General features: G+C 44.5%; 1 protein-coding gene across 2 annotated transcripts in view; it reads right to left on the bottom strand.

The window, feature by feature from the left end:
* The window catches only part of LOC107380822 (inositol hexakisphosphate and diphosphoinositol-pentakisphosphate kinase 1), a 167,003-nt gene that overhangs the window by 70,821 nt on the left and 73,375 nt on the right, over positions 1–22,807 (bottom strand). For both annotated transcript variants that reach the window (XM_070544139.1, XM_054743095.2), the window contains 4 exons: positions 18,043–18,128; positions 11,610–11,735; positions 11,021–11,142; positions 1,277–1,453 (listed from right to left, as the gene is read on the bottom strand). In XM_070544139.1, coding sequence (XP_070400240.1) covers positions 1,277–1,453; positions 11,021–11,142; positions 11,610–11,735; positions 18,043–18,128 — 511 coding nt within the window. The remainder of the gene's footprint in view (positions 1–1,276; positions 1,454–11,020; positions 11,143–11,609; positions 11,736–18,042; positions 18,129–22,807) is intronic.

The following is a 22,807-nucleotide window of genomic DNA, read 5'->3' as shown; positions in this document are numbered from 1 at the left end:
GTATCAGGGGCACTGCTTTGGAGTGGTTCTGCTCTTACTTATCAGACAGAACTTCCAGGATTCAGATTAATGATTCCTCACCTCCATGTCTCCCACTTCCTTGGGGAGTACTGCATGGTTCTGTTCTTGGGCCTCTTCTGTTTTCATTTTATATCCTCCCTTTATGCAAAATCCTGGAGAAATATGGCCTTGGTTACCATATTTATGCAGATGATTGTCAAATCTACCTGACCATGAATGACTTGAATGCCCTCTCGCTCCTTGATAAATGCTTAGCCGAGGTCAGGTGTTGGTTGGCGGACAATTTTGTGAAGTTAAATGAGTTTAAGACAGAAGTCATTCTTATGGATCCTCGTAATCAATCCCATTCTTCTCCTGTGGTCAGCTGACCGTCTGCTGCTCTGTGTACCATCTATGAGATATAAATCGTGGGGTGAGCGGACTTTCATGTTTGCTGCTGCCCCCCTTCTCCCATTGCTGATGTTTTCCTGTTTTATTGCTGTTCTTGCTGTGTTTGACCCTCAGCGTTTTTCTCCTTGTACAGCACTTGGTCAGCTGACATGCTGTGTTTTAAATGTGCTTTATTAATAAAATACGGGTTAGACCTGTTCAGCTTTACACATTTAGAATTGGAATACAGATGAAAAATTAATGCTATGAATTGAAATACACTTTAATTAAATGCTCATTCATTATTTTACAAGCACAGAGAGCTGCAACAGATGTATGAAAGAGCCGCGGGTTGCCGACCCCTGAACTATGTCATATGTCTGTTATTCTTACTGAGGAACAGGTAGGTATTATGTTAATGTTTCAAAGTGTTTTTGCTCCGTAAACTAGAATGTAAAAGCGTCCATCGGCTGCAAAAGTGAGAAACATTTGACCCAATTTGAATGTAGAAAAAAAAACCCATTAACTTCTTTTTGATGCTCTTTCCCTTTTTAGAATATGTTTGTAAATGTTTTTTATTTTTGTAAATTTCAATAAAGATTTGTGGAAAAGAAGGCAACATTACTTTTGGTCACATAACGTCTGAGGTCAAACAATAACTTCTGAAAGGTAATGGAGCTCCATGCAGCATTTTTCTGCCAGGTTCTCTTGAACAAACTGACAGACTCCTTTTTGTAAAACTTTGATAGCTGCGGCCTTAAGTTACTCACAGAGAAAAAAGGTTCAAATCCATCAAAATTTCCTCTAATAAAACACATGTAACAGATTTCACTAGTCTTATAAAATGCTGAGTATTTTCTTTTCTGAGCCAGAGCTTGGCACTTACCTTCTGATAGTCTTCTTGTGTAAAGTCTTGGTCTTTCTGCATGATATCATGTAACCTGGCCTTCACCTTCTGTTGGCAGTCAGTCAGAGAGTCGCTGTCCAGAAGCCCGTTCATGTTGGCGCTCTTCACCATCTGAACCAGGATGGGTGTTAGCTCCCCCTCCAGAGCCAGAAGACCCTGAAGACAAAACAGATAGACAAAGAAAAGAATGAAAAATGCTTCTAAAGTAAAACTGGGAGCCTAAAAAGTTACACGTTTAAAAATAGGGTGCCACTTACACACAAAAACACACACAAAAATGTTTCCACTAAAATAAGACTTTTTGGCAAAGTTCATAAACAACTGAAGTTCCATCAAGAGCAAATTAGGATGTTCTATATTGTGAACAAACGTATGATACGCACATCTATTACAGTGGCTACAGAAAGAATTCAGACCCTCATCAATTTTTCACTCTTTCTTATAATGCAGCCAGCTGCTAAAATCAGTTACATTCATTTTCCCTCATATTTACAGAAAAACAGAATTTTAGGCATTTCTGCAGATTAAAAAAGACAAACTGAATATCATGTCCTGAGTGTTCAGACCCTTTGCTGTGACACTCATATTTAACTCAGGTGTTTTCCATTTCTTCTACTCATCCTTGAGATGGTCCTGCACCTTCACTGGAGTCCAGCTGTGTTTGGTGATCCTGATTGGATCTGATTGGGAAAGCCACACAGATGTCTATAGAAGACCTTACAGCTCATGATGCAGGTCAGAGCAAACGAGGACGATGAGGTCAGAGGACATGAATTGTGAGACAGAATTGTGGAAAGGCACAGATCTGGTCCGCCGTTTCCTGATCCAAAAGCCCCTGACTGCCAGCATTTTAAGTGTTTTTACTGTTTTTTGAAGAGTCAAAGACCACTGTGCTCTATGACCATGTAAAAGCCAAAAGAAATAATCTCACTTCTTACATCAGGAAGAACAAGCATGTTTCAAGAGTTATCCTTGCTTTCCCAACCTGTGGTCAAAGTGGGAGCTGCAGAAGCTTTTCCAGTTGGCGCCTTGCTTTCTTCACAGCAGCATCTCAAAATGATCTAATTCATGAATTTTCTGCTTCCTGATCACATGACGTGTGACATGAGCAGATGAAGATCAGCTTTAGAGACGTGATGTTTATTCTCATGGTGCGGGGGCTCGTTCCCATGCCCGCCCAATTAAAAAAGCAAGCGGTTGGATTTAAAATGACTACTTCAATCATCAATGTCATTAAAAATTAGTTAAGGTTCCTCAGAGCACAGTGGCTTCCATGATCCTTAAATGGAAGACATTTGGGACAACCAGAACCTTTCCTAGACCAGGCTGTCTGACCAAACTGAGCTACCGGGGGAGAAGAGCCTCGGTGAGAGAGGTGAAGAACCCAAAGATCACTGTGGCTGAGCTCCAGAGATGCAGTCAGGAGATGGGAGAAAGTTGTAGAAAGTCAACCATCACTGCAGCCCTCCACCAGCCAGGGCTTTATGGCAGAGTGACCTGTCAGAAGCCTCTCCTCAGTGCAAGACACATGAAAGCCCATGTGGAGTTTGCTAAAAAACACCTGAGGAACCCTGAGATGGTGAGAAATAAGATTCTCTGGTCTGATGAGACCAAGATGGAACTTTTTGGCCTTAAATCTAAGCGGTGTGTGTGGAGACAACCAGGCACTGCCCATCACTGTACAATACAGTCCCACAGTGAAGCACGGAGGTGGCAGCATCATGCTGTGGAGATGTTTTTCAGCTGCAGGGACAGGTCGACTGGTTGCAATAGAGGGAACGATGAATGGGGGCAAGAACAGGTATGTCTAGGAAAAGAACCTTCACAGCTTCACACTTTAACCCTTACCTCACATTAAAGCATATTTTTGTGCTGACACGTGCATTTTTGTGAATAACTTTGGGTATGTTAATGCAATTTATCTAATTTTTGGGCAGGATGTGTATTTTTGAAGGAATTACTAAAAATAGTTAGAAAAAATCTTCAACTCCATTTATTATAATGCAGAATTTGTTTAGTAGTGTTAAGCATCTTTCTGCATTTTTTACGCCATTGACTTCCATGTAATTCATATTTTTATAATACGCATAAATATTAGCATAATTTATATATATATATATATATATATATATATATATATATATATATATATATATATATATATATATATATATATACAATTCTGTCTGTGTTCCCAGACCAGTCATACATTCAATGTTCAGTTTTTACCGTTTTCCACTAGATGGCATATTTTCTCCATATATAAAAGGGCAATGACTGACACTGCATTTGAATTTAATGATTTTGCTGTATTTATTTATCCTCTGCCTGTCCATTATAATACATATTTTGCAAAAAAAAAAGGGTTTGTGTGTTATTTAGAGATTCCATACAATAGTTTGCATGTGTGTGTTCTGAATTTTTGGTAATTGTGTTTTTACAGTGTGCCTTAAAAAAATAAGCCTTTACTGAAAGTAGAAAATCTGCTCATTCTCAAAATGGCATTTTGACATGTGTCACTCTGTGTGTGCTTGTGCATGCATGCATGCAGGGATCTAAGCACTTTGCAAATCTTCAAAAGACAGATCTGTGATCATTATTTGGAGTGGTTGTGCAGGTGTGGGCAAGGGGAGTGAGTGTGTGTGTGTGTGGGGGGGGGGGGGGAGGTTCTCATGCACACTGTTGAAATCATGAATATTCATCAAAGGCATGCTATATATAAAAAACAAAGAATTTTCTGCAAAATTTCAGATACTCACTCGCAATTTTACTTTTGCAAATTGTTGTTTCAACAAGCACAAAGCATTTACATGGATGAAAATTAAGATGAAGGCTGAAAAACTTCAAAGGTGTACATTAGTTTTGCAAAACAAATTCCTGCAGAGCTGAGTTTGTTTACATGGAGTTGGGGTCAGTTTACACAGGTGCATCAATTGACTAAAAGTACATATGAGGCTCCAATCCGGATTAATTTCTTTCTGCCGCAAGCATGAGAAGAAGTTTGAACGCAGATCAACACCTGAAATCAGGATTCTCTGTCGGCCTCACACTTTCACCGTCGAGGGATCACCCGCTTCGCGGACAGCTTCGATTTATTTATTTTTTAACAATAACAATCCTTGATATAATAATTAAACACACTAATATAGAGGGGAGGAGAAAGTATGACAGCTGGACGGATGTTGACAACGTGGAACCCCGCGCAATCCTTGGGCTGCTCGTCCCCGCTGGGGGTGCTCCGTTCCTGGGGGAATCTACTACAAGCCTCTAGGGGAAGGAAACGGAGAGGCTGATTTTCAGAGCCACAATGAGGCTGCGAAGGTTCCATTTGCTGACGGCAACAGTGCGGTTTGATGACCGCTTGAGGGCAGCACGCCGGTTGGTGCAGCAGTACAAGCTCGCTCCCCTCCAGAAGGTGTGGGACTTCCGGGTGGGCTGGCTCCCTCTCACCTAAAACCCCGGTGAAGATGTGTGTGTGGATGAAAAGCTCGTCAGATTCAGAGGTCGCTGCAACTTCCAAGTAGTATATGCCCTCAAAGCCGACAAACTATGGCATCAAGCTGTGGGTGGTGTGCGATGTGGCCTCTTATGCCTGGGGGATTATTCCCTACCTGTGCAAGATGACGCAAGACACCCCGGCACCGAGCTCACCGAGGGACTGAGTGGCCGCACTATCACCACGGACAATTTTTTCACATCACTAGCCCTTGGAGAAGAGCTGCTCCAAAATAAAATGTGTTTTGTGGGAACAGTTAGACGCAACAAGCCAGAGCTGCACCCACAGCTGCAGCAGATGAGAAGCATAGCGGTTCTGTCCTCCCTCTTTGCCTTCACCTCCACCACCACCGCGGTGTCCTACATACCGAAGCAGAGGCTTGCATGCTTGCTTTTGCAGAAAATGTGGACAGGCAGTATGCGAGGAGCACACATCAGTGTGCTTAACCTGCAGCTGTTAGCTCACTCCCCTCTGTTTCTCTCTCTCTCTCTCTCTCTCTCTCTCTCTCTCTCTCTCTCTCTCTCTCTCTCTCTCTCTCTCTCTCTCTCTCTCTGTCTCTCTCTCTCTCACGTAAACGCACACTTTTTCTTTGTTCATGTGCTTTAATAAAGTGTTCAACTTGCCATCTTTTAAACGCATTTTTTGTGCTCAAATGACTTTAACGTGCATATTTTAGAAAATATGACATCACACAAAAACTACAAAGTGAGCAAAAAATATTTTTATGCCTATTTGTGACACTCAAAGTATGTGACAACTTACCCACAAAAAAGGTCATCTGGACATAACACACAAAAAATGAATTGACTTTTTTCATTTTTTGTACAGTTTTCAAACTTCTGGTTTTGATATTAAACCTGGCAATGAAGGGGTTAAATTTGACAAACACATATTTTATTATATTTTGTTAGGGCTGAAGCCAAGGATGAAATTCATGTAAAAAAATTGGGACTTATGAAATATTATATATTTCTATGGGAAGCTTTGTAAGTGCATTTTTGTGTGCTCAACTAAAGTTAAAGTTAAAGTCACATTAGTTTTCACACACACTGATGTGTGTGCGAAATTTGTTCTCCACATTTGACCCATCCCCTGGGGGAGCGGTGAGCTGCAGACACAGCTGCGCTCGGGAACCATTTGGAGGTTTAACCCTGCAATCCAACCCCTTAATGCTGAGTGTCAAGCAGGGAGGCATTGGGTCCCATTTTTTCAAAGTCTTTGGTATGACCCGACCAGGAATTGAACTCTGATCTCCCAGTCTCAGGGCGGACATTCTACCACTAGGCCACTGAGCTGGTTAAATGACATTAACGTTAGAAAATGTAAACGCTGGGTAAGGGTTAAAACAGAAGAAATCATTTTATATAGTCAGAAATTAAATAGACTAAACATCTCCGACCCTTACCGTGCCCCTGGGATACTTTTTAAAACGCCAGAAGTTGTCGGAGCGGCCCTCTTACCGGATATGAGATGCCTTGACATTTATAATTTATAAAACTGATTAAACAAAAACAAATAACATAGATTTACATGTAAGTAGTTTAAATAGAGTGCTGTGCTGTTTGAATGTATAAACTGAACGCCAAGAGAAATCATTAGTCAGATTTTTTTCCATGAATAAAATAAATATGTCAGGCAGGAGCGTCTCAGGATCTGTCTCGGTGAGACAGATAATAGCAATCCAAAGTGCTTTTTATGTGTGATCTGACAATTGATCAACCATTGCTTAAAAATTAAATACAGCTTAGCCGGTTAATTGCTGTGATCATAAAACACGTAAACGGCAGCACGCAGAACTCACAAGGCTACTTTTTACGTGTTGTTTACTTGTTGCTATGAGTAAAAAGACAGAAAAAGCCACGCCAAAATAAGTTTAGGAAGCTCACTAAGAATCGTAATAAACACATTTAAAATAAATACCATACACAGTTGAGGAAACGCTGGTTTAAGTACCTGATATGAAGCGGTCGCTGCATAAGCGAAAATCTTTACTGTCGTGATCCCACAGTTTCATTTTAGCCCGGTCACTAGCGCGTTTTATTACAATGATCCAACGTTTGCGGCATTCCGGATCTTAGGCAATCCTGTAGAAGGCTCATTCCTTATCTCGTCCGCGTCTGTTCTGCATCCTGGGGCACAACAGGAATCTACCATATTTCCCATTTGATTGAGTTTTCGGACAATAACAAATAGCCTAGATGCGGGCTTCTGCCTGCCAAGATGGTGCTGTTTCAATTTGAGTTGTTGCATGCCGGGAGAAGTGACGTCAACTTCCGGAGCTCTATAGGAGCGTTCAATAGAGAGTGTGAGGGGCCACAGATCTGCCCCCTAAAGATGTGTAGGAGATGGAGGGAGCTCCAAGTCCTAGAGATCCAGGAGCAGGACAATATCAATGACCCCCCATCATCGCTATGTGATGGAACCGATCAAAGGAGCCCAGAGAGATTGATTTGAAGTGGAAGCAGAGGCTGTATCAAGTGTAATATGATCTAACAAAATATTTCTATACTGGTTAATGCAAAGAGTATCTCTATTTTTCCAGTTCACGAGGATAGTTTTCTTAGCAATGCATATGGCAGTCAGAACCACGTGAACCAACGATGTTTCAATCAGGACATCGTCCAGGTTTCCCAGTAAACAAAGAGAGGGGGCGGTTGGGATATGACATTTCAGACACTTTGACAGGTCTTCACACACTCTACCCCAAAATTCCTGGACAGGTGGACAGGACCACAGTGCGTGAATGTAATTGTCAGGAATGTTGTTTGTGCAGTGTGTACAGGTGTCAGACGACACAAACCCCATCTTGAACATCCGATGACCTGTATAGTGTACTCTGTGTAGAATTTTGTACTGAATTAATTGTAAATTGGGATGTCTGATCATTCTAAAAGTTTTAAACAAGTTTGGGACCAGAAGTTCTGGTCAAAGCTGACTGATAGATCAACCTCCCATTTTCAATAGGGATTGCTATTCTATCGTCTATTTTGGACAGTGTCTTATATACTTTAGACAGCAGTTTGGGGGGTTTGAGATTATAGAAGTCTAATACCCTTGGTGGTGTTTGTAATTCTTTTTTATTGTACTTAAATGTTTGTTTAACTACAGATTTTATTTGGTGGTATTCTAAAAAGCTATTCTTATCTATTCCAAATTGGGAGACTATTCTTTTAAATGGGATGAAGTCCAATCCTTCATATATGTGTTCCAGGTATAGGATTCCTTTACTTTTCCAGTCCAGAAGGTTCATCATTTTGTGTGTCAGAAATCAGAAACAAATGTTCCTGATTCATTTCTAAACAGCTTTACAACATCTGAGCCAGGAGGAGAGAGACGACAGGTGACCTGTCTACCTGGGGCGATGCTTGACATCCTGGAGTTCCAGCAAGAGACAACAGGACCCCATCTTCCTGATCGAGGGCAGCAGAGACAGTTTCTGTTTCCTGCCTACCGTGAGTTCACAATCTGGCAACGTGAGCATCTGGGAAGAGGGAATCGGAGGCCAACACCAAGCTGCTGCGTTCTTTGGATACGTGAAAAATTCCCTGAACCATTTGTAAATGCCACTGCCTAAAGAGAAGCTCCATTTAGGGTGACAGACTAACATTTCTAAATGTTTAATCTATTATCACAAAAGCTCACAACAACCACGATACCTCACAATAAGTTATTAGCTGAATTAGTTATTAGTCTTTTTCCACACAAAACTAAAAAAAAGTTTGTGCATTATATTTATTTTTATTTATATTCAAAGTTCAACATACTTTGGCATTTGTACATAATTTTATGTTTATTACATTCCTAATAAAACAATGTTTAGGAAAGAAGTTGTTCCTGTCTGTCATGTTGGGGTTTCAGTTCCTGCTGCAGGACACAGAATCAGACCTCAGGACACGTAAGAACCCAGATAATAGTTTATTATGTAAAAAGGAGAACTAAAGGTGCACCACCGACGCGAGGCGAATGGGTCAGCTTCACTCAGAAGGCTTCTGCAACACAGAGTCCCGTTAGCAACCTGAAGGAGGGAAAGGTGGAGCATAACTGGAGGCGGGGTCCTGACTGTCTCTGAAGGCATGGCGCTCATGAGGGTGGTCCAGTCTGAGGGTGGTGGCAGGCAGGAGAGAGTCCAAACACAGGGTTTCACTGAGGTGGTTCATGGGAGAGGGATCTGGGAAGTAGGTAAGCAGTGGAGAGCATGACGGTCGGGCTGGGTCATTTTATCATTTTCACAAACATAAACCATTCTGCCCTACACACAACGTAACACAGAACAGATTTGCAAACATAAACACACACAAATTGGTGCACATCTTTGTGTAGTTATGGCAACAGATCATGTTCCCTCTGGAGTTTCTTTTCCCCTTCAGGCTGAACTAATCCTAATCCTTCGTTGGCTTCTTAGATGCTGTGCATATCGTCGAGATCCACTAAATAAACACATCTTTCTTCTATGTGAAGCACTTTGTGATTCTATGTCTGTGATAAGTGCTATAGAAATAAAACTTACTTACTTACTGTCTTTGGTCCAGGTGGGCAGGTGTTTGTAGGCCCACAAGACGAACGGACGTCCCAATGGGTAACAGAACAGATGCTACACCTTTAGCTCTGTTACACAACATACCTGCTAAAGTATGAGCCCTGCTTACAGGTTGGGCTGTAGGTCAAAGATGACATCATTCTAATAATGACTCTGGTGTTCGGTTTGGGAAATATCCAGTCTAAAACATTCAGTGGTACAGCAGCTGTAGGATGAACACAGCTAATGCTACTGCTTTAGCATAACAGCTACAATGCTACTGCACACTAGCTCTCTGAGTCATCGTGCCAAGCTGTGTTTATTCTCGTCAGAATAAACGTAGCATCCGTTCATCTCTAAAGACGAGCGGTGTCCTGGAGATCCTTCAACGTTAACCTGTAAAACGTAGAAGAGACAGCTTAGCGCTTCAGCTGTGAGAAGAGCAGCCTCGATAGATGTTTCTAAACTGGAAGCTTTTGTTAAGCATCAGACTAATATGCTCTGTTATGTTATGCATTTGTGTAAATATGTAAATAAGAATGTATATATATATATACATATATATATATACATATATATATATATATATATATATATATATGCCTTTATTCTGAAAAGTAACTGTAGAGGAAGTTGAACTTTGACCCCGTAAAATGACCAATAAAAGGGAGCATTGGTGTTTTGTAGTGGCAATCAGTGTGTGCTACCACCAGTGAAGGCCCGTTGAAACAGACACTCTGTTTATGGATTTATTTCCTCCTTTTCAATCCTGGAGATTCGTTTGGGAGTCTTGGACCAACCGCTGGGTAAATCAAACTCTGCTAACTGCTTTACACTAAACACCGTTAGCTTTCAGATGTTACTTTATCGTACTTCTGCACAAAGACATTAGATAACCTAAAGTAGTAATAACTAAATCCATAGGTGTTATTTAGTTTGCCTAAATCGCAGACATGCAGCTCTGATATGTTGAGATGTTCTTACCTGGTAGGAAAGGATCAATGTCAGCATCCATCCATCGCTTAACCAAAATAAAATTGGGTCCCTTTCGTTTTGACTCTCGATGCCGCCGATAAAACCTGCATCCTCTTTGTGTCTGTTGCGGTAGAATACCTCCACATACTTCTTCTTCTTCTACTAGTTGCGGTTTTATCGCGCACTAGCACCACCTACCGATCTGGAGTGCGGACAACATTTTCTTCTGGTTTTGAAACTTTTGTCGAGAACGTGTAAGCTGTGTCATTTGACGTCACATCCATAGGACAGCGAGAGAAACGCGGGCCGAACTGCAGTGCATTTTGCAGCAGTCTGTTCAGGATAATGGAATGACACATGGGTGGCCTCATTCTTTGTTTTATAACGCTCCATCACCCGTTAGCTTCACAAGAACCAACATGCATCCTATTTTGTTCTGGATTTTGTACAAATCCTGCCTCATGCTTTCAGTCACGTACAACTAGTGTTTTTTCATCCTACACAAACAAGTAGTTGAGCTGATTCATGACGACAATGCAAAATCTTAGGTACTGTTCCAGGCCATAGCTCAATAGAGCCACGCATAACCGGCTAAAACCAGTTCAGCCAGAAACAACATTCAAACAAATGGAGAAACAGGAATACTATAGTTTGAATGCTGTTTTCTGATGCAGCATTCAAACATTATGTCCCAAAGGTTAAAAAGTTGGAAGCAACACTTTTACAAAGGTCCGACCTTGGCGAATGCTGCGGCTGTCATCTGTACTCTGCCTTCATCAGAGGCGTAGATCTTTAGATCATGGCGGTAGGTGCTGTGAAGGCGCAGCAGGCCACAGCCAGGAAACCCAGCATAGTCACCTGTAGGTATGTACAGAGGGTGGCTGTTAACGCTGAGACATGTCATTTCTTACTGAGGAAGGACTTGATTAGCTAAAATACCAAAGATTTAAATTAAGCACAGAGAACCAGAGTAGGTGCAGCATCAGTTTAGGTTCACATGCATCACTAACTAGAGCTTTAAACCATAACTGGTTCACATAATGATAACTTGGACAATGTGGGTGAAGCTGTACACAACAAGCATTGAAAGTGAGTAAAGGAATGCTTCTGACAGACAGAAAATATAAACATGTCCACAGATGTGTCTTTGCTTTTAAAGTCTGAACCTAATGTAGCACCAGCATCAGAAAATGCTTCTAAGTTGAGCTGATGTTTGTGAAGAAATGGATTTAGTGCTTGTGTGTGTGTGTGTGTGTGTGTGTGTGTGTGTGTGTGTGTGTGTGTGTGTGTGTGCGTGTGCGTGTGTGTGTGTGTGTGTTCGGTACCTTGACCCCCTGGGTACATGCAACGGAAGGCCCTGCCCAGCTCTTCAGCTTGAACCCGGCCAGCAGGAGTCAGCTCCCCGCCCCACTTCAACACCAGCAGCAAAGACGGGCCATCCCTCTTAAATTCTGGAAAAGCAGCAAAAATGTTCACCTTCTACATCAAGTAGAAGTTATTAAAATAATTAACAAATATGTGTAAAACACTGGCAGAAACATTACCACCATTTTGACTAATTTACCGTTTGAGTTGTATCCAATTAGAAGAAAAAGCAAAATTTTACCTACTGTTACACCGTAAAATAAAGTTCACGAGGCAAAAAAAATGTTTTAATGATAAAGAAAATACATGTGTAAAATAATAAAAAAAATCATAATAAAAAAGAAATAGGGAAAATGGAAAATTTTCTATTAAAAATGAGAAAGACTAAAATGAAAAAGCTAAGGTCAAACGGGGTCCCATGAAATGCAGAATCATTACAGCTGAATGTACTCAAGAAGAGTGAACAGAACCAGCAGTCGGTCACATCAAACCAGTCTGAGTGAGTTTTCAGCTGCTTTATTAAACCACTGGGTCCACTCGTCACATGTTCAGGGGACGAAGATTCCAGCATGTGGGGGCCATAGCGGCAAATGGTCTGTCAAATGAACATGCTTAATGTGGAGATTATTATAAAGACAGGCACAACTAATCAGTGACTCCACGCAATCTGCTGGCTTCCTTACGAAAGAATGCTTTAACTAATCGCACTGATAAGCATGTTCAACTGGAACGTTTACTTTCCAGTTGAACATTCAAACATTCACACAGCGTGAAATGTGAACATTTCATGTCAAATCTCCCACAAAATTAAAGATAGGCACACAAAACTTCACACAGACGACCACCAAAGCCTTCGGCTGCTCACGCTTTTTGATGTTTTCCAATAAATTTAGTACTTTTCAAATGGTGATGCGAAGTTTCAGACCTCCAAAATGACATCTGAAATGACAGTACACATTGCATTTTTTTCATATAAGACAGGGCTATACATTGTGACATATATGTTGCACGTGTGACATAAAAAAAAATCTGTGCCATAAACTATTTTTAGACGTAGCACTTATGCAACATCCTTTGGAGTTACTTTTTCTCCAGATCTTTATTGAGCCAAGGAAAATTTCTTGTTATTTTGTAAGGAATGCACTAAAGTAGGTGCTGAGAGAAACCAGTAAAGACACAAAGGCAGAGATGGTCCAAAGTTTGGGATGAAAAGTGTAACTACGGGCAGATTAGCTAATGCTAGCAGGTAGCAGGCTCACGATAAAGCGGGGTTCTGAAAAAAAAAAAGTTGCAAAACTAAGAACGTCTAAACTCAACAAGTGGAATAAAAGTCCCATCATCCTGTTTATTCTTAGCTGTCTGCAGCGTTATGTAGCAGAACCGCAGACGTCAGGTTGCTGACTCGAGTCTGCTCCATACGCTGCAGCAGAATTATGGCAAGCCACTGTAGCTGTCACGTTGAGTGTAGGAGGTTGAACCCAAAAACGCAGAACACCAGAACGACTCAAGGCAGGCGTAGTTTAAAGAAAATAATTCCTTTATTAAAGGAGGATGTGCCAAAATCCAAGGCACAAAAAAAAAAAGATTAAACCTCAAAAACTCACTGAATGCTCAAAACCAAACAAAAGCTCACACATGAGCACAGACTCAGAGAGACTCGAGAGGGGAATGAATAATGCAGGCACATACGACAATGAACCAACCAACACTGAGGGACAAGACAGGGTTTTTAACACAGAGGGAAGCAATCAGGGGATCAGGAGACAGGTGTGAGGAGTGAGGTCTAGAAGGACAGGTGGAATCAAATAACTAAATGGGAAGGGAAGGACCAAGCAGAGGGGAAGATAACCATAACCTTTAAGACACTAAATAACTAAACCTAGAACTAAGTGCAGAAATAAACAACTATTAACTAGAGGGGTGAGGAGGACTAATGTAAACAAATGGGAATTACAAGGGAGTGGCTAGGAGAAAAACATGAGGAAAGCCTAGAGGGAGCTAGGGAACACAAGAAGACACATGAGGAGAACCTGAGGGAGAACAGGAGGGGGCTGGGGACCAAGGGGACACAGAACATGACAGTAGCATTTAATTCACCAACGTGTCTGTCTTCTAACAGAATTAAAAACAGATTATTGCTAACCTGTACATAATACATATGTCACCATTACATTTTTAGTAGTAGAAATTAAATGTTAGCATTTGCAGTACCACCGAACATGTTAATGAAGTACAATAAATTCTACTAATCGTATTTTAACTGTGGCTATATTTATGTGTTCTTTTGACTAAGATGAGTGATATTAATACAAACCTAAAATGTTACTGAAATGTAGGTAATCTATTTTATAAAGTATCTAACTATAAATATCAGATAGGAAAGAGGGAACTATACAACACCAGTTTAATACATATTATAGGGAGCCTAAATCACGCCCATCTACTTCTGGACCAATGGGGCAAAAACGCTGTTTTCTAATTCCACTTGTTATGTACCATGGATTTCACACATGATGTCCTTGAATTTTAAACATGCATTTTGATACCAAGAACGTGCTTATTTTTGAACGGGGGGAACGATATTTTAGTTTTTTTGTGAAAATAACTCCAGGACTACAAATGCGCTTCAGGAAAAGTGACGTCATTGAACCAGACATGGAGAAAACTGGGAGAAAAGAGCTGTAAGTTCAGCAAACTTCAAATCCTTCCTTCAGGAGGAAAGAACCACCATAAATCTGGTCATGTGGTACGTAGCAGCTACGCTAGGAGTCATGCTAACAGCAAACTTTTACAAGCTGATAAATCTCAAAGTACGTGACTGGCGTGGTCAAAACACACATCATTACTTTTCATTTAAATATAAGTACAACATATATGCGATCCAGGGCATAAGGCAAAGCGGGTTAGAAAACAACTCTTTTAGCCCCGTTCAGGGAACCATGACGACCAGAAAGGGAGGAGACTTATGGGCCATTCCCATCTGTACCGGGTCGGCCCGGGCTGGGTAGCCCCAGTCGGCCCCAGCCTGGCCCGGTTGATTCCACACATCCTTGTCTTAAGCCCATGTGGGCTGATTCTACCCACCAATCAGAGGCTTGCTCTAATGGAAGGTGTGAATTTGCTGTCAGCAGTGGGTGTGTTGGCCCTGGTCGGCCTGAAGCAGACCCCCTCGAGAAGAGGGCTGAGAATGAGCCTTGGTTGGCCCGGAAAAATACCAGGCCACCCAGATATGTAAACAACCTACGCTACCCGGCCCGGGCCGACCCGGTACAGATGGGAATGGCCCATTAGGCTCCCTATTGAGCCTTTTATAACAAGAGTCTGACATTTCAGCCTCATAATTATGTTGTTTTATTTCATGTTTTAGCAGCAGACCATGGTCTCGTTGCACTTGAAGCATGTCAAATGGAATATTTGTGTAGCGGAAATCCACATTTTATATCCTTAGATTAACTTTGCATTCACACGAAGGAGAACATAACTATCTTCACAAAGTTTTTCCTCTCACATTTAGCAGAAGAAAATAAAAAGGGGAATTTGAAACTGGCCCGCAGTTTGAGCATTCTGGTTAACTCCTACATTTTCTCCCAGGAACGTAAATTTTACCAAGTGACTTGTTAAGCCGGATATTATCAGGACTTGGTCTGCGGGGACCCGGGGATGGAGCTGTCTTATCACAGACCTGCCCCTCAGACAACAAGTTGCACCCTTGTGCCTTTTTCTCCCGTCACCTGACGCCCACAGAACGGAGACCGTGAACTGCTGTCCATCAAGATTGCTTTCGAAGAATGGAGACATTGGTTGGAGGGTTTCGAGCACCCGGTCATAGTCTGGACAGATCACATGAATCTTTCGTATCTAAAGGCAGCCAAGAGGCTTAACCCTCACCAGTCCAGGTGGTCTCCGTTCTTTTCCAGATTCAACTTTGTGATTTCTTTCAGACCCAGATCCAAAAACACTAAACCCGATGCATTATCCAGGCAGTTCTCTTCAGATACCAACACAGAGCCCACAACCACCCTTCCTCCCTCAGTCATCATTGGGACCGTAAGCTGGGAAATCCAAGAAAGGATTGAGGAGGCCCGCAAGAACGACCCCGGGTCAGGTACTGTGACCCCAATAAGACATATGTTCCAGTTTCTTGCAGGGGGTCTCTAATACACTGGATCCACACAGCAAAGTTCTCCATCCACCCAGGGGTTGGGAGAACTCTGGCACTCTTACGTCGAACCTATTGGTGGCCCTTCATGTACCGCAACGTCAGGGAGTACGTTTTGGCCTGCCACACCTGTGCTCGGAACAAATCATCCAATCCAATCCAGCCATCCAATTAACCATCCATCCATCCTTCCATCCATCCATCCATCCATCCATCCGTCTTTCTGTCCATCCATCCTTCCATCCAATTAACCATCCATCCATCCATTTTCTGTCCATCCATCCAATTAACCATCCATCCATCAATCGATCCATCTTTCTGTCCATCCATCCTTCCATCCAATTAACCATCCATCCATCCATCCATCCATCTGTCATCCATCCTTCCTTCCATCCATCCATCCATCTTTCTGTCCATCCATCCTTCCATCCAATTAACCATCCATCCATCCATCCATCCATCTGTCATCCATCCTTCCTTCCATCCATCCATCCATCTTTCTGTCCATCCATCCTTCCATCCAATTAACCATCCATCCATCCATCCATCCATCTGTCATCCATCCTTCCTTCCATCCATCCATCCATCTTTCTGTCCATCCATCCTTCCATCCAATTAACCATCCATCCATCCTTACATCCATTTTCTGTCCATCCATCCTTCCATCCAATTAACTATCCATCCATCCATCTATCTGCCATCCATCCATCCTTCCTTCCATCTGTCTGTCCATCCATCCATCCAGCTATCCTTCAATCTGTCTGTCCATCCATCCGTCCGTCAGTCCGTCCATCCTTCCATCTGTCCGTCCATCCTTCCATCTGTCTGTCCATCCATCCATCCATCCATCTTCTCTCTCCCTCGTGAATTTTCCTTCATTTGTCTGTCTTGCTCTCTCTTTCTCCTTCTCTCTCTCTAACTATTCCTCCCTCTTTCTTTTTGCCTGTCTTTCTATGTAGCTGTCTGTCTGTCCCTCCTCCCTTAGTCACCAACTTTTATTCTTTCCTCCTTTTCCTCACCCTTTATAGCCTTTCTACATCCATCCATCCAGTTGACAGTTCAGCTAATCATGAAAAATTAACTATGTGACTCTTTCTGCTAAAACATCAGCGGTGTGAACACTTCAGCCAACTACTTTTAAACTATGTTTAGAGATCTCACTTTTCTGCTGTTTGTGATTCTCCACCTACTTTTTGGACTTTATTACACTTGTTAGGGATGTTTTCTTCTAAATCATCAAATACATTCAGCTCATTTTTACACTTGAGCTTAGTTTCGACTTCAGTTCAGCTATTTATCAGCTTCTGCTATTCAGCATTTCTTTCAGAAAGTACAGAAGCCTGTTGAGACCAAAACTAAGCAGACATACCTTTTCCTACTGGCTGATACAACTGATTCCAGCCATGTTTGCTTTCATAACTTTGTACTGATGATCCACATGAACATAATCCTCTGTGTAATGGATGCAATCACATCATAAAATTAGCCTAACATGACTGGGAACAAATATTCATCCATTCATCTATTTTCTATAGCCGGTTGTCCATGCAGGACCACAGGGTCCCTATCTCCAGCAAACTCTGGGCAAGCAGGTGGGGTAGACCCTGGACAGGTTGGCCAGGAATAATGACTCAATAATAATAATGGCTCATCCCGTAAACTCCACTGAACAAGCATTTAAAAAGGTATTCAGTTTCACTACTTTAAACTTGGGGCTACCATGAGAAACGCCAACACTCAGAGGACACTTTCATACACATCTACACACACACACACACACACACACACACACACACACACACACACACACACACACACACACACACACACACACACACACACACACTTCAATACATCATATAGGGGCAGCAGCGGCCCAGGAGGTTGAGCGGGTTGTCCAGATGTGAATGGAAGAATGCTACAGTGTAGTGTAAAGCACTTTATTTACCCATTTACTCTACCAGCAAACCAGGTGTATTTAGCAGGGTTGAACTAAAACATACTGGAGCTAGCTTGGAGGCTGCAGCAGGCAGGAGGGGGTAGCTATGAGGCGGTAGCAGGCGGAGCAAAAGAAACACAGCAAAACATAGTTCTGTGCAGTACTCTCAATCCACCTGGCTTGTTAAATAAAGGTTAAATAAATAACAAAACTGTGTTAAATCCACCCACCCACCCACCCACCCACCAACACACACACACACACCAAACATCAGCTGCACAGTGAGTTTCGGTACCTTCTTCTTCACTGGACGCTTTGGGTTGACCGTTTTGAAGGTAAGTCAGCTGAACTTTCCTGTTGATACCTGAGAAATGGCCGTACCTAAAGAGGTTGGACACACAAAGCAGGCACAAAAAGTTTATCTCCACAAAGGCAAACAAGTGAAAGAATCTTATTTGTATGCATCTTGTATAGATGTGCAACACACATCTGAATTCAAACCCTTGTTTTATTACAAAACAAGCCCAGATGAGGTCAACTTTCAAATCTAACACACTGTTCAGACACAGCCCTAGTTAGAGGAGGTTTATTAATGTTTAGTTACTTGTGTCAAACAGTTAAAGACTCCTAAATAAAATTGGGTTGGCCAATCAGGAACTGTTCTGGAGTGGTTCTCCTCTCATCTGCCTGAGCGTTCTTGCCCTGTGGTCTCTGTGATTGCCCACGTTCTATTCACATCTCATTATGTTTTCTTTACTAGTGAATACCTGCATGTGAAACAATGCTTTGCTGCCCTTTTGTTGACAATATTAACAGACACGAAAATGGGTCAAGGGTGAAAAAGGTGAGACACCCCCACCTCCCCCATCTCCCTGCGCACACTCTGTAGAGCTTAGACTACTGTAACTCTCTTTTCACGTGTCTGAGCAGAACCTCCCTGAACCGTCTACAGGTGGTTCAGAATGCCTGTGCTCGGCTTCTGACCAAGTCCTCCAAACACACCCACATCACCCCGCTTCTCCTCCAGCTTCACTGGCTGCCAGTCAACTGCAGGGTTCATTTCAAGATCCTGGTTCTGGTCTATAGGGCCTTACATGGACAAGCACCATCTTACATTGGTGATCTTCTTAGTCCCTACACCCCCAGCAGGTCCCTGGGGTCCAGTGATCAAAGCCTACTGGTTGTGCAGCACCAGGCTAAAGACCAAAGGTGACAGATCATTTGCTGCTGTGGTCCCCAGACTCTGGACCTCTCTCCCCCTGAGCCTGAGATCAGTGGACTCAGTGGTCTCCTTTAAAAAGCAGCTGAAGACTCACTTGTTCAAGCTGACTTTTGTGTGACCTTCTTCACCACTCTCTCTTTATTCTGCTCTCCCCACCTATTCCACCTTCCTCAGGATCCACTGATTTCCCTCTTTCCTATTCTCTCTCTCTCTTTCTTTACATTTTTTAATCACAATTGTCTATTTTGTGCTCATTTTAAATATATGTTTAACCATTTTCTGAATTATTTTTTATATTTTTACATTTTTTGTTTTTGTGAAGCGCCTCGTGATTTTTATTGTGAGAGGTGCTATAGAAAAGATATTTGCTTCTTCTTCTTCTTCACACTCATCAGGGAAAGTAGCTGAACACACACACACACACACACACAAACACACACACGCACGCACGGACACACACACACGCACGCTCGCACACATACACACACACACACACACACAAACACACACACATGCACAAGCAGACCTGGTCCTTGAAGGCCACAATAGCTGCATGTTTTTTATGTGTCCCTGCTCAGACACACCTGATTCTACATCAAGTTGGGATTCTTGTTTTACACACACTTACACTGAGTTGGGGAGGACGCACACACACACACACACACACACACACACACAAACATACACTGAGCTGGGGACAAAGAGGCTGGAGCTGACCTGGGAGGAATGATTAAAAAGGGTAACAACATAAGACACTTAACTGACACACAGACAAAAGACACATGAGGGCGCTATGAGACACAGAAGGGAATCCAGAGAGGGATGGAGAAACATCAGGAGACACATGAAGGAAGACACAAACGCAGACACAGACCATGACAGTACCCCCCCACCCCCCCCACCCACCCACCCACACACACACACACACCCTTCTAAGGGGCGGATACCAGACGCCCAAGACGAGAACAAGACAAACCACAAACAAAAGACAAAAAACAAATCAGGACACAAAAAACACAGGGAGGGAGAGGAGGGACCAAACAAAAACAACCCACAAGGGCGGGCGAGGAGGGAACAGGAGACTCAGAGGGACCGGTGACGAGGGACCAGGAGGCGGGACCAAGGAAGTCTTGGGGGCCGGCGACGGGGGACCAGGAGGCGGGACCAGGGAAGTCTTGGCGGCCGGCGACGGGGGACCAGGAGGCGGGACCTGGGAAGTCTTGGGGACTGGCGACGGGGGACCAGGGAAGTCTTGGGGGCCGGCGACGGGGAACCAGGAGGCGGGACCAGGGAAGTCTTGGGGGCCGGCGACGGGGAACCAGGAGGCGGGACCAGGAAACTCTAGGGATCGGGGGCTTTGGAGGACGAGGAAGGGTCTCAGGAGCCTGGAACACTTGAGACGGGGACAGGGACTGGAACACCTGAGACTGGGACTGGAACACTTGTGGGGACTGGGACACTTGTGGGGACTGGGACACTTGTGGGGACTGGAACGTCGAGACTTGAGACGGGGACGTCGAGACTTGAGACGGGGACGTCGAGACTTGAGACGGGGACGTCGAGACTTGAGACGGGGAAGTCGAGACTTGAGACGGGGAGATGTCTACTTCAGAGCTGGAGCTGGAGGCCTCTACTTCAGAGCTGGAGCTGGAGGCCTCTACTTCAGAGCTGGGGCTGGAGGCGTCTACTTCAGAGCTGGGGCTGGAGGCGTCTACTTCAGAGCTGGGGCTGGAGGCGTCTACTTCAGAGCTGGGGCTGGAGGCGTCTACTTCAGAGCTGGGGCTGGAGGCGTCTACTTCAGAGCTGGAGCTGGAGACGTCTACTTCAGAGCTGGAGCTGGAGACGTCTACTTCAGAGCTGGAGCTGGAGACGTCTACTTCAGAGCTGGAGCTGGAGACGTCTACTTCAGAGCTGGAGACGTCTACTTCAGAGCTGGAGACGTCTACTTCTGTCGACTTCGAGACAGGAGGCGTCGACTTCGAGACAAGAGGCGTCGACTTCGAGACAAGAGGCGTCGACTTCGAGACAGGAGGCGTCGACTTCGAGACAGGAGGCGTCGACTTCTGGCCTGAGGGTGTCGACCCTTGGCCTGGAGGCGTCGACCCTTGGCCTGGAGGCGTCGACCCTTGGCTTGGAGGCGTCGACCCTTGGCTTGGAGGCGTCGACCCTTGGCTTGGAGGCGTCGACCCTTGGCTTGGAGGCGTCGACCCTTGGCTTGGAGGCGTCGACCCTTGGACCGGAGGCGTCGACCCTTGGACCGGAGGCGTCGACCCTTGGACCGGAGGCGTCGACCCTTGGCTTGGAGGCGTCGACCCTTGGCTTGGAGGCGTCGACCCTTGGACTGGAGGTGTCGACCCTTGGACTGGAGGCGTCGACCCTTGGACTGGAGGTGTCGACCCTTGGACTGGAGGCGTCGACCCTTGGACTGGAGGTGTCGACCCTTGGACTGGAGGCGTCGACCCTTGGACTGGAGGCGTCGACCCTTGGACTGGAGGCGTCGACCCATGGACTGGAGGCGTCGACCCATGGACTGGAGGCGTCGACCCTTGGACTGGAGGCGTCGACCCTTGGACTGGAGGCGTCGACCCTTGGACTGGAGGGACTGGAGCCTCGTGGACGGGCTGGACCGGAGCCTCGTGGACGGGCTGGACCGGAGCCTCGTGGACGGGCTGGACCGGAGCCTCATGGAAGGGCTAGACCTGAGCCTCGTGGACGGGATGGACAGGAGCCTCGTGGACGGGATGGACAGGAGCCTCGTGGACGGGATGGACAGGAGCCTGTGCGTCCTCCACCGCCGAAGCAGGATAAGATGCGTCCTCTTGGACCACCGCAGAAGCAGGATATGAAGCGTCCTCTTTGACCACCGCCAAAGCAGGATACGATAAGTGCTCTTGGACCACCACTGAGGCAGGATACACAGATGGTAGAAGGAGTTCAGATGCGGGTCGCAGAGCAGGGGCCTCTTGGGTAGGCGGCACAGCTCTGGCGTCTGAGGATTTATTTCGTTTAGTCCTGGGTTGCAGAGCAGGGGCCTCTAGAATAGGTGGCACAACTCTGGCCTCAGGAGACTGCTGGTGATGGCGGCGACATTGACCTCGGGAGCGGCTCTTAGGAGGTGCGGAAATGATGCCGGCAACGCCAACTGGATCTGGTGAAGGTTTGGTGGTTCGGCCCATCGGAGAAACAGAGATGGCGCCGATTTCAGTCGAGGAGGAGGGGTTACAGCCCACCGGAGAAGATGCGGCAGCGCTGTCATGACCAGATGAGGGTGTGGTGGTTGAGCCCATCCGAAATGCTGAGACGGCACCAACTTGGACAGGGGAAAATGAGATTACTCCGGTTCTGACGGTCTGAGACGGGGAGGTGATACTGTCAGAACCAGGCGGAGATGTGGAGGTGTGGTGCTTCTTAGATGCAGAGAAGGCTTACAACAGTGCTTGCTGACAGATTATAATCCTCAGAAAAGGAGGGAAACTGTGGGCTGCTGCAAGCGTCCTGCAGATCCTCAACGAAGTCCCAAAAACTAATTCCTCAATAGGATTCCGATCTAAATAATGGCTGGCCCATTGCAGGGCTCTTCCCCTTAGGAGGAACACTGTGTAAATAATCAGGTCCATGTCCAACATGTCCGTGTCATAAAACCTCACCAAGTCCAATAAAAAAAGTCCTGCAGGAGTCCGGGTCACCATGCAAAGGGTACATCCGGGTCCGCTGGGTCCTGGTTGGTCGGTCCATTCTGTCACGATGTGGGGATGTTTAGGACCCAAATATGCAGATACCCAGGATGACTCGAGGCAGAAGTTGGTAAAAGTAAAAATCCTTTTATTTAGGAAGAAAT

Source organism: Nothobranchius furzeri, chromosome 14, assembly GCF_043380555.1.
Source record: "Nothobranchius furzeri strain GRZ-AD chromosome 14, NfurGRZ-RIMD1, whole genome shotgun sequence".
Classification (NCBI taxonomy): domain Eukaryota; kingdom Metazoa; phylum Chordata; class Actinopteri; order Cyprinodontiformes; family Nothobranchiidae; genus Nothobranchius; species Nothobranchius furzeri.
Note: the sequence above shows the minus strand (reverse complement) of the source record. Positions and strands in the feature narration are given on the sequence as shown.